Below are 13,351 nucleotides of genomic sequence, written 5' to 3' on the forward strand. Positions count from 1 at the left end.
CCAGAGGGTGGTGGTATTGCAAGGCATTTGCTTGAGTAGGAGAAGATGCAAAATGGTAAGAATTGGTGCCATTTTGTGACCCTGTTATTTAAATCTTTCTGTATCCAGTCTCAATTGCATCACCACATCATTTTCATGATACATTGTCTTCTGTGTAGAAGAAAGTAAACAGAAGTTTGAACATTGTATCCAACCCCAATTTCTAGCACTGCTACATTGTACAAGCTATTTACTATCTCTGTAACTCACTTTCCTCGTTTATAGAAGGATAATAATAGTAATTGTCCTTGCTATCACAGGGTTGATGTAAAGTTAAAGGAAATCCTACCCTCGCGGGGGAAATTCTTAGGTCTGCCTTGGTAGTACTGAACTAAGTTCCAGTCCAAAGCTCCTTATTTCTCTCTCTCTCTTTTTTTTTTTTTTTAAATTCCTCCTGCTACAGTTTTTTTTTTTTTTTACAGTTAGAGTCTACCTGGTAAGTTTTTGTCCCCACTGATCCCAGAACAAAACTATTAGGGGTTTAACTACATGAAACTGTCAACATTCAATATTATTGACCTGCAAAAATGGTAGTCACAAACTCAAGGGAGGGAACAGCAACTTTCCTTCTTATTCTAGTTCTACAACATACCTGGATCTTTACGTTTGGAAAGAGTGAGGCATTTGGTAAGGGGCCATGTACTTTCTCATCACAAGTAAACTACCTACTTGTCACCCACTTCCAGCTTACAAAGTGCTTTGCATAAATATAATTTCCTTTAATTCCACAACAACACTGGGGACAGTTGTAAGCACACAGCTTTTCATACCCTACTAGTTTTGTCCTAGTTGGTGCTACCGTAGTTCCAACTCATATGTCCACACACTAAAGAGTGTTTCAATGAACAAGGACAAAAATGTAAAGAAAGCCCTGCCACTAGCTGTGTAGGATGGATCAGACAAAACGTAGCTCCACAAACACTTGGGCCAAATGCTCAAGTGCCTCAGGAGCACCTTGTTCTCATATCCCCAGCACTTTTGACAAGGACTAGATATCCTTGCATTTCTTTCACTTTCTATTGGTAAAACTTTTGTCAACGTTAGCCTGACAGTCTGAGCATTCTATAAGGTACCCTTCAAGTTCCAGTTTTTGAAGTTACCTTCATGCATAAAGGCATTTAAAAAAGAAAAGAAAAACAAACAAACAAAAAAAAAACCCACCATAGAACCTAAGCAGATGAGAACTCCTAACTGGTTCCATTTACCCAATACCCTCAAAGAAAACAACTTTTTATGATGGGTCTTCAGGTGGTATCATATGTGCCTTATGTTCACTCTCTCATGCAAGAATTTTTTTTTAATTGTGGTAAAATCAGATATAACAAAACATTTGCCAATTCAACAATTTTTACATGTATAGTTCAGTGACATTGGTTATGTTCATCCTACTGTGACCACTCTCCTTTTCCAAATAGATGCAATAAATTTTAACTTTTTATTGCACACCTGTTATGTACCAGGCTCTCTTCTAGGTCAGGGGATTAGCTAACTACCACCTGTGAGCCATACCCAGCTCATTATCTGTTTTTGTAAATAAAGTTTTTTACTGGAACATAGCCATACTCATTCATTTATGTATCATCTATGATTGCTTTCTGACAGAGCTGAGAAGTCGTGACAGAGAACATTTGACCCACAAAACCAAAAGAAAAAGTGTGCCGACCCTGTTCTAGGTAAAGAGGATAGAGTGGTGAACAAAGACCTGTGTGAGTCCAGATAACTCCTGTTCAGAAGACTGCATTGGATGAACTCTTAATGCTTAATCTAAGGAACAGCCTGAGTTTGACCCATGGCATCACACTAAATGCTGATGCTGGTGGCTTCAAGGACAAGAAAAGAGATGACAGGTGTGGAGACAAATGTGAGAATGAGGGTTAGAGAGAGGAAATGTTGGGAGATGGGATTAGTTCATGTGGAAACCAGCTGGAGCAGGCAGGCCACAGGGATTGCCACCAAGAGACGCCCAAACCCGTGGGCCAGGTACCATAGAACTCAGAATCACCTGGAACCATTATTAAAAATGCAGGTTACGGGATTCACCCAGGACTTCTGACTCTGAGTTCCAGTGGTGTGACTGAGCTTCCATATTGTTAGCAGGTACCCGTGATCCTAAAGCACACTGAAGTCTGAGAGGTACTGGATTAGTGTTTGGTTTTAGTGAGCAGTCTGAAGGTGCCCCCAACGCGGTCTGGCCTGAAGGCCACTCTTGGCAAGTGAGAAGGGGAAAGAATGGGGGCACAGACACACAAAGGTAGATGCAGTGAAAAGGCAGTTTATTGTCTATTAATACCGTACAGAGGAACAGAGAGAAGCTACAAGGACAGCATTGGCTGTTGCTGGCAGTGTTATTTCTGAAGTCGGTTTTTGTTTTTCATCTGAAGGAAACAGAACAGTCAAAGTACACTTCAGGTTACAAAGTACAGCAGCTAGCCCAGCAAGTCTAATTCAGAGTAAGCATGACAGGCTCCCAGCCCCCCTCCCCCCAGCCAACCACAAAATGGATGTATTTACAGAAATGTCACTCACCCTGAGTGAGCTGCTAAAGCTGAAAATTCCATTGACAACCTACATTCACTGAAAAGCTGCATCAGCCACAACATTTCCTGGAACCCCTGTATGATTTCAACTCTCCTAGGTCAGGAGCTCGAGAGGAGGAAAGAATGTCCCAGAATCCCAAAGGCTGGAATTCTTTCCACTTGCTGGAATAGGATATCATGAATCAGTGTTTGAGCTGCACAAAGAATAGTCGAGATCAGGCATTGCCTGATGGCCTTTTTGCACATAAAGACTGGATGTCTCCCTGCCCCATCTGGAAACTGAGAGGTCTCCTTAGTAATAAGAGACTAAATTGGCTCTCCCATAGCACCTTCAGGTGGTTGCATAGTTCTTTCATTTGCGGAGTGGTCTCTACAACAGCAGTGTTCCCAGCTGGGCTTGAGTTGGGCCTGTTGGAGGGATTTTGGTAATACAGGAATTAGAATGATTTGTACGGGAACCAGAGGGGTTGTTTTTCTCGAAATGGAGTGAGCATTTATGACCTTGCCTTATTGGAAAAAGAACCTTGGTCTCTTAGGGTAGTAGGAAAAGGCCCATCCTCGGAAGGGACGCTGCCTGGGAGGAGTCTCCCAGGAGTGGTAAGCTGACTCCCAGGCTACACCCACTCTGTCCACGAGGCAGAGAACAGGTGTGGGTGAAGATTTTGGTGAAACTGAATGTGTCTGGGGCTGGAAACTATGGAATTCGGCAGAAAAATTCGCCAAAAAAAATCCAAGAATTTAAAGGCCAGAGAATCTCCTTGAAGTATAGTTGAAAACAATCCTTTCCTGTCTCTACTTAACTCTGAAAATATGATGCAGCTCCATTGACATTTACAAGGCCAGTAATACTTAGTCTTATGTTACAGGTTTATACACTTACGTATAGGCCGTAGATGACCAGGTGCTTCTGCTTTACCATTTCACACATATTACTCAAATGCACCCTAGTGAGTAGGCTCTTAACGTCAAAATGTAGCAATTACTCTTCATTATGTGAAAGAGCTGGACTCTGATCGCTGCTGGGGTTGGTTTACATTTTAAATAGCTATCTCCTTCCAAAAGATCATTATATAATATTAAAAGGTATAGCCCAGAAAGCTATGATGTTTTATAATTTAGCCATATAACATGGTTTATCTAATGGCAGATATAGAGAGGTATGTATTGATCTTACAACCTAAGTCTGTTTGGAAAGAGTAGATTTCATACAGCGGTGGGACAGGGCCAGGTCATGGGACCATTCTTTGTTCCCCAAAGGTCTGGTCTAATATGCTATAGAACTCTCCCGAAAGTTACCTTAATGGAATGGAGAAATAACTCAGTGAAGGGTGTTTTAAAACTCAAGCTCCATAATGCATATAGATTTCATTATAAAAATATTATTCCTTAAAAAAATACATAACTGTAAAATATTCCATTTCTATAGCCATGCCTCACTCCACCCATACATGCTACACATCTTAGACTAGACTAAATGGGCACACCCCTCATTATGGCTCAAGAGCAGCTTTTGAGTCCATCTCTCTTGCTTTTTCAGCCTATGCCAACTGTGCTTAAAAATATGCTCTCAGACCCAGGAAGGGGTCCATGAGGTCAACTCTTCGCATTGAGAAGGACTGTGAGGAAAAGACCACAAGAAGTCATTGGCTCCGTGTGGCCCACCCAGAGAATGTCAGAGTGTGATACTACAGGCTCAGATGGGAACACAGAAACATGTTTGGTTGGTAGAAGGGCAACAGCAAGGTCCTAGCTGTGACCACTTTAAGCCCCCAGGGCCACACCTGCAATGTTCTGCCTCAAGACTCCTGTAATGTAATTTACAGCTCTGAAGAGGGCTAGGCAGGGGTGGGGAAGAGAATGTTGTGTTAATACAGCTTTGAAATACAACCTGCGTTTTTTAGAGAGGACAGAAGAGAAGAACATAAACAGTGATGCTAAGGCAAACTGTCAAATGGCACATCAGAGCTCTATTTTTTTGTCATTCATTTTGTTAACATCACAAGGCAGATACATTCTGTAAACATATATGTATACCATACAGTACATTAATCATAAGAAAATGAAAAGAAAACCACCCTGTAATTCTTTTCTTTCTGTATTTCTGTTCTTTCACTCTAGAAGGACTGCCTGAAGTCTAGGGAGAATTTTAGAGTTCATGAGATACATTTTTCTTTTGATAAAAATGCAGTGACTTGCAAAAAATAGCCCCAGGTGACAACTGAGAGACAATATATGGGGAGGATGACCATTCACACGTCAAACTGTAGAAACTTAGAAAATACTCACAAAATATAAAAAAGTCATTAATTTCAGGAAATTTTTTTTTCCTGCTTAGTAAAAGAGAACATTGAAAAATGATTTTTTACAAAAGTTAAGGCTGCCCAGATCTTTGATGTAAAAAGTCTGCAGTCCCCAAAATTACATATTTTCACATTGAAAGCAAGTTTTTTGTGCTACAGTTCTGACCTTATGTTATCTGGAGTTCAGAGAAGAAGCGGAGGCCTACTTAAGTTACATAAAAATTAAGGGAAGTAAAATGGAATAGGTGGGACTCTGAAGTAAATATATATTTATTAACAGTTCAGAAAGAAGTCAAATTAATTCTAAGTTATTTGAGTTTCTTGAAAGCCTTCGAATAAGTTTGAGATTGCTTAGGAGACTTAAGGAAAGCAAATTTTGGGTTTGGACAGAAAGGAATTCCCTAGCCCCTCTTCCTTCTTGGAAACCTTGGTGGCGTAGTGATTAAGAGCTATGACTGCTAACCAAAAGGTTGGCGGTTCAAATCCACCTGGCTCTCCTTGGAAACTGTATGGGGCAGTTCCACTCTGTCCTATAGGGTCCCTATGAGTTGGAATCAACTTGATGGCAATGGGTTTGGTTTTAGGTTTTGGATAGTTCGTTTTATTGTGCATTAAAAAAAAAAAAGTCAAGAACACACAAGTGACCAAGATATTTCAGGATATGTGGGATTAGACTTTATCTTTTTAACCATTAAAGAGTCTTTAATGAAATGCCTTCAAAATTTACTTAAGAACAAATGAAATATCCCTCCTTCCCTTTTTTTCTCTTTCCCATTAAAAGGGAGCTGATTATATGATTTTAAAAGAAAACTCAACTAACCATTAGCTCAAAAAGGCCATGCTCTTGCAGCTTCACTACTGATTCTTTAATTCTTATGGTTACGGAACTAAATGCCCTGCATTTTCGAAGGGCGTGATACGGTACGTAATAACGTTTTTACAGGGAGAGTATCAATAGCAGCAAGGAAGGCAGAATGGTCACGATCACAACTCTGTTTACATTTCCATGATGAAGGGTAGTGACTTGGTGCCCTAGGTGGGATTATAGGTCTCATCCCATGAAAATATTGGTGAAACCTGAATCCCCGTTAGGGTAGGAAAAGATGCAAATTACGCAAATATATAGGTCATATTCAAACACATCTTCATTTACTTGTAGCACTCTCATAAAGGTAGCACATCTTACTTTAAAAACCATTAAATGATAAACTTTTAATAATAAAGATATAAAGAGAACACTAATTTATATAAATTGCTAATCACTATTTCCTATAATAAGGAGCCCTAGTGGCGCAGTGGTTAAGTGCTCTGCCGCTAACCAAAAAGTTGGCTGTTGGAACTCATCAGCCACTCCACAGAAGAAAGATGTGGCTTTCTGCTTCCATAAAGATTACAGCCTTGGAAACCCTGTGTGGCAGTTCTACCCTGTCGTATAGGGTGACTATGAGTTGGAGTTGGCTTGACAGCAATGGGTTATTCCCTATAATAATAACTGATGAATGAGAATGCAGATTATTATGATCTTTTAGATCTTAGGTGTAGTGTTACAATGAGAGGTGAAGACCTTTTTCTTCATGAGTAACTCGTTCACTTACAGAAGGGTGAGTTCATTTCAGGTAATTCTCAAACCTGATTCTATTTTTCAAACAGGTCCCAAGGGCTCTAAGTTCTGTCATTCAACTTGCTAACTATGCTTTAAAAACTTATATTGAATAGTTTTAATCCCCAAGTGGGTAGACAAGATAAGCTATGGTAAACTTTCAGATTGTTTCTTTCCTAAATAATTAAAATAATAGATTGTCCAAAACATTGAAACTATTTTCTCCTTCTGTACAAATAGATTTATTTGGCATGTCATTTTATTTAAAGTTTAAATGATCATTTACTGAGAAGCCTGAAGCTGAGTGCAGTGAGATTTCTAGGCATCAAAACCAGGTTTCTAGCAAAGATATTAAAGCAGTTCTATTCAGTTGCAGCTACTTTGGTGAACCTAAGATTTAGAGATAATTCCATCAACCATTCAAAACTGAAGCCCTGGTTGCACAGTGGTTGAAGCAGGTTGGCCGCTAACCAAAAGGTCAGTTTGGCTGCTAATTGAAAGGTTGGGGTGGTTCGAACCCATCTGCCACCCCACAGGAGAAAGATGCGGCAGTTTGCTTCCGTAAAGATTTATAGCGTGGAAACCCTATGGGGCAGTTCTACTCTGTCCTATAGGGTCACCCTGAGTCGGAATTGACTTGACAGCATTGGGCTGGTTTTTTTGTTTTGGTATTCAAAACCAAGCCATGGGTAGAGTCCTCTTAGAAAGTGGAACTTAATTCCTTCTTTAATGTTTTTGGTTTACATGTTAGTGATAAAATGACTTGCTTTGTGCTCATTAAAAATCTAATTATTTGAGGAAAAATGAACTAAAAAAAAAAAGGCCATTTTTTTCTTTTCCAATTGGAAAAAATACAGTTTCAAATCAAGAAAGTAAAAATAATAATAGATTAGATTTAGCACTGAGCAAGTTAAATAGGGCGAATTTAGCTGGGTCTATAAAAATTCCCTCAAGGCTACCTTATTTTCTTTTCATCTACTTTCCACAGAAGTTAGCCATGATGTAGTATATCTTATTATATGTTTTTCACAACTATGTTTTAAGGAACAGAGATAATTTTGCAAATAATTTGCAGCAATGCTATGAACATCTGGGCAAATAATATATCTCTATTATTAAAGTGAGTCAAAACCTTACATCTTTGTTTCATTATTATATTATCATTTTACTAAGTTACTTTGCTTTGGTTTTACTATATATGTGGCTGTTTGCTTGGGGTTGAAGGGAGGTGCTAAGAATTTATTTAAAGAACTGTTCATTGTGTTCTAAATAAAAAATATTCTTTGATGTTCAGGAACCTCTAAAAGCTTAAGGAACAATGCTTTAAGAAGCTCAGCTATGTGCCATCTAATCAGCATTTGTTGAATGAATTTAACCGATTTTAAGAAAACGGGTCCTTCCTAATCATGTTAAATTTTTCACTTTTTAAAGTTGCTTTTTGCTGTTGTTTTGAGGGTGGATAAACCTACATACTGAAGTTACCTGAAACATTCTTTCTCATGAGGACAGAAAGAAAAGGGTAGAGATGCAAGGCTCTGTAATCAACTGGACACAGGAGGTGAACAGTGAATACAGTTACAGCACCATCCACGATGAAGTAGGGACGTTGAGTACCCACTGTCGGTCAGAAAGACTGTTTTAGAAATAGGGTCATTGCAGAGATACTCCTCCAAATGATCCCTTCATTGCAAATACATTAAGATGATCAGAAAATATCCGTGAAAAAGAAAAACAATATAAAAATTTACATATTCTTTTTTGAGAGCATAGAAACAAGGCTCCTGGATTTGCCTAAGTTTGGAGACCACTATAGATGCTTAAAACAATGTTTGTTTCATGTCCTTAGAAAATTAAAAATGATGCTTCTTATATAAAGCGTTCATCAGTTTAAGCCATAGAAAGAGAGACAGCTGCTGATGGGCAGGTCACAGAATCAGTCCCTAAATTTCAGTGGTGACATGCATTGGGTTCTTTTCTCTTACATCAACTTCATTTCAGTGTTAACAGAAGGAAAGTCATAGCTGCTCAATACTGTAATCTGGAAGTTTACATAAGGCAGCAAAAAGCATCACCCTAGATTTGCCAGACTAAGTAAGGTCCACTTTTGGCTACACTAGCAACCAGCTAGAGCCAGCAGCATTTTGCTAAACAAGATATAAAAACAAAGATGCACACCAAGGGAGGCAAGTGAGAAATCAGAGACGTGGCGGTGTGTGACTACGTTATAGGAACACGTTACAAAATGAAAACCCCCAGTGCCAGTAGGTTAAGTTCCAGTCAAGTGAATTAAGGCTACTATAGAACTGGTTGATATGAAGAGTTCATTCCAATCGAGCAGTAAGGAATTGATTCACTCTTGACAACACAAGGAAAGGTTTAGAGGAAAAGCAAGTTCTTGGAAAGAATGAAGCACACACATGCATGCTGTCTCTCAGGTGAGGAAACTGGAGAAAAATGAAAGGAAAAAAATAAGAGAAATCAAAGCAATCCAACTGCAAGGCAAGGCAGGTGTTTGCTTCCAGTTCACAGTATTGCAGTTAGTGGTACAGCGAGGTCTATGTAAGTGGTGGAGAGCACACAGGCTGCCCAGAAGAAAAGGGAAGAAAGAGTGGTCACATGACAACACAGCACTGACAGCGCTTTTTCTTTTGGGTACCTGGGGCTGGCTCTGTGGCCAGGCTCTCTTCCTTCCCTTCTGGGGATGAGGGCTCTGTGGTGTCTGACACTGGCCTCCCAGACACAAGCTCAGCTGCGTTCCCATCAATAGTGGACACGTCCGTCACTGTCTTCTCCCTCAATGACTTCTCATCGTCTTCGTCAATGAGGATCAATTCAGCCTTGATGGTTTCATCATAGCCTAGCACCTTTTTGGTCTCCTCTTCATCCTCAATATTTTGGTACCCCATAAAGATCATGGTGACTGGCTGATCCGAGTTTGCCTCTGGCCCTTCTCCACTGGGGGCTCGGGGCTCCTGCCCTGGGTTCCCAGAAGAACGATCTTTCCTAGATTTATGTACCATTTCTAACTTGGCTTCTTTGCAGAGCATGTGTTCCTTCGGGTAGCTGAGGCTCCCATCTGTGATCACAGTCCTTTCAGACATGTGTCCTCCTCTTAAGCTTGATTGTCCAGCCTTCTGAATAAACTCTTCTACATCCTTTGTGCTTAATTTGTGCACTCCGTTTTCTACTACGGTGCCTCCTGAGTGCACCTCATAGACTACTTTGGTACCGTCATCATAGACTTTGACTCCTCTCTGATGGACCCCCTCTGGGTCAATGGTGGATGCAGAGAGAATCTTGGTCTCCCCTGTTTGTTTGTCTTTCTCCACATTAATTTCCATGGCGTACACAGCTTGAATGAAAACAAGAGAAAGGAAGTGCATGTTACAACAAAAAAAGCCAGTGAATGGTTAATTGCCAAACAGACAAAAAAAAAGGGTTGTGCCCTTTCTATTCTAACCGCCAAGCATCTTGAGTGTTAGAGTGAGGTGCACGTTGTGGACAGAGGTGGTTATAGAGGTATTTTAACACAGCAGCTTAACGCACGGGGAAGAGAGATGTACAGAGTTATCATAGGTCAGTGGCACTCACGCTTCCAAGGAAGATCTGCTAAAGTAAGGCCACAAGAGGCTGTGTAGGTCCAGTGTAATGACTGACAATGAGGCTGGCTGGCAACATGCAAGTTTACCTTGATTGAGAGCTTACCCTAGGTTTACAGATCATTTTAAAACCCTGGATTAACTTGTGACCTAATACTAAAACCTTAGATCTTTGTTAACACTTTTCCCTAATGATCTCCAGTTTTGTCTACATTTCCCTTTACTATAAAAAGAGAATATGCAAAGGATTTTTCAGGTGGGACATAGTGATCTTCTACTGTACTATAAAATAGGAGATTTACAAAAATTTAAAAGGTATGAAAATATTCAGATCGTATGCTCTGTGAGTACTTCAGCCACTTTGTTGGATTTCTTAAACAAGAACTAGAAGAAGAACAAGACAGAGTAGAATCATCCTATGATACTAGAATTTGAGGACGATGACCACAGAAGGACTCCTTTTATGCACACGGTGCCCAGTCCATATCTTTCCCATTAGTCTGTTTTCTGTTCCACTGCCACTACTCAATTTTAGGCCCTCATTTCCTCTTCCCTAGACAATTGGAAGAGCTTTCTACCTGGTCTTCCTGACCCAAGTCATCCTAAATCCTTCTGCCAGTCTGGTGTTCCCAAAGACCAGCTCTTTCCCTGTCCTACAGATGACACTTTATACTTTCAGGTTTGTTATTTAACGGGCTCCTGTGACATAAATGTTCCGGTGGGAGGAAACTGTGTGCTAGACCCATAGAACCACAGTCCCCAGGAACCCTTTACCTGAATGAGCCAAGAACACCTTGAACACACCAGCTCCAGAACTGAACCTCTCATCATCTCCCAAAACTCTTCCCCAGTCCTGGTGTTAGTAACACCAGCACTACTACCCAGTCTCTCAAGCCAGAAACCTCAGAACTGAACCTGTCTTGTGTTTTCCTTCCTAATTTTCCACAGCCAATCAATGGTGAAGGGTAAGTGATTCTATTTCAAATCTCCCCATACATCTCCTTACCTCTATCCCTACCACCACTGCCTTAGACCAGGCCTTCTTTTCTCTCTTGTACAATAACCTTGTTTCTGATTTTACTTGCCACTTCTCTCTTCTCACTCTAGTTCAGGGGTCTGCAAACTATGGCTGGAGACCCAAAATCAGCCCAAGGCCCATTTCTGCATGGCCAGAGGAGCTAAGAATGCTTTTTACGTTTTTAAAGGTGTGTTAGAAAAAAACAAAACTATATATATGACAGGAATCATATGTGGCCCACAAATTCAAAAACACTTACAATTTGGCCCTTTACAGAAAAATGTTTGCCAGCCCCTGCTAGTCCATGCTCCACCCTGCTCACAGAGTTATCTTATTCATAAACTCTCTGTTAGTTCTTTGTGTCTGTATAGGAACTCCAAAACTTGGCATATAATTCCCTTCAGAATTTGTATGCAAGTTTCCTTTTTGGCCTTGTCTTCCAGTCTCATTCATTCCCTGTACACTCCGGCCATAACAAACTTGTCACTACTCCCAGGACACTCAACAGCTTTCCATGACTGCTTGCTCCTGTGCCTACTCTCCTTCTGCCTAGACTTTTCGTCCTTTCCCCTTGCAAGACTCCTAGAGTCTTACATCACGTCTCTGCTTATCATTGCCCAAGTTCCTATCTCTTTTTGAAAAACGAGTTCCCTAACCTGTGTTAAGAAGAGCTAAATTTTTCAAACTATCCTTTCGATCTTAACTTTCTACCCCTCCCTTTCCTTCTGGCACAATCAAATGGAACAATTCGACATTTAAGCACTTCTTGCTTTTGTTTAAGATTCCTATCTCCTGAAATGAACTTCTTTTGAGTTCCAATACATCTAAACAGGAGCCATGGTAGCACAGTGGTTAAGAGCTTGGCTGCTAACCAAAAGGTAGGCAGTTGGAATCCACCAGCTGCTCCTTGGAAACTCTATGGGGCAGTTCCACTTCGTCCTGTAGGGTCGTTATGAGTCTAAATCAACTCAATGGCAATGGGTTATACATCCAAATATGGCCCATCCACCAATGTCCAGGTCAACTGCCCCCTCCTCCATTGCTTTTTTTGATGTTCCCATACCTAAGTCATCTCTCTCAAGATTCTCTGAACACTTTTTCTAAACCTGTCTGAAGTACTTAACACATTCCACTACGTAGTGTAATTATTTATGGGAATGTTTTGTTAGCTTCATTAGGTTTTTAGGGTCCTGGAAGAATACTTCTTGCCTGACATCTTTTTATGATTTCCCTCCCCCCCGCCAGCACCTATCTTAGAGCCTTTTGTGTAGAAGGTACCTGATAGATATACCCATGAAATGAATGCTACTAACTGAAAAATCTAATTTGGTTGTCTTAATCTAGTCACAAATACTTTGCATAATATGTTACCAAAAAGAAAAGGTACACACAGTAATCAGTGTTTGAACTGGTTTTAAAAAAAATCAATATTGTTTTATATACTTGCATAATAAGATACAACTTGTTCATGTTCACATTTAACTAAAACGATTATGGAGCAAAATCCAATGATTGATTTTCATTGTATCCATTTTAAAAGTTTCACTTGTTCAGCACAAAGATGATGAGTTTCCTCAAGGGACATAGTCAGAGGTCAATCAATATTTGTCACAGAGGTACATGGGCTTTGATATAATGACCATGGTATCAAAAGGAACATTTATCTCATTTATTTTGTGATTTTCCACAAAATGTGCCATGAGAATTCTAATTCATACAGAGAGGGGGAATCAGCATTTAAAATTCAGCATGGACTCTAAAGAGCTATTCTTTAAATATTACTCTTATATTAAAAAGTGCAGTTTTAGATTAAAATATTAACATACTCATAGGACATACTTATAAGGAAGGTAACTGTGATTGTCAGCTGTAGGTAAAATACTTAAATATCCACCAAACATTCCATAATATGTGAATACAAAGACACACTGACCTGCGATCAATACAGAATATGGTTTAAAATATTTCCTTTTTGTATCCATCTGTGATAGGATAAAAATTATTAACATGACAATGTTTAGAGATTTCCCTGTCTCTCTGTCCACCAGTGAGCATTCTATTATTACTGGTCCACTTTTCCCTTCTCCAGCATTTAATTCCCAATCTGAGTTTGTCTTTGTTCCTAGAATCAAGGACTGGACAGAAAGGAGGACTGAGGAGAAGATCTTTGCTAGAAAAGTTAAGTAGGTCCACACAATAACGCATTGAGAAAGAAAGAGTTTAGTGGGAGAGACAGTAAAAACCATGTGGGATATGGA

General features: G+C 39.9%; 1 protein-coding gene across 3 annotated transcripts in view; it reads right to left on the reverse strand.

The window, feature by feature from the left end:
• PALM2AKAP2 (PALM2 and AKAP2 fusion) overlaps positions 1-13,351 on the reverse strand; it is a 401,677-nt gene that overhangs the window by 191,509 nt on the left and 196,817 nt on the right. For 2 of the 3 annotated variants that reach the window (XM_064291625.1, XM_064291624.1), the window contains exon 7: positions 9,133-9,828. In XM_064291625.1, the coding sequence (XP_064147695.1) occupies positions 9,133-9,828 (696 nt within the window). Of the gene's footprint in view, positions 1-7,392; positions 9,829-13,351 lie in introns of those variants that run through there. The other variant, XM_010587767.3, reaches the window with a different exon arrangement.

This window comes from Loxodonta africana, chromosome 9, assembly GCF_030014295.1.
Source record: "Loxodonta africana isolate mLoxAfr1 chromosome 9, mLoxAfr1.hap2, whole genome shotgun sequence".
NCBI classification, from domain to species: domain Eukaryota; kingdom Metazoa; phylum Chordata; class Mammalia; order Proboscidea; family Elephantidae; genus Loxodonta; species Loxodonta africana.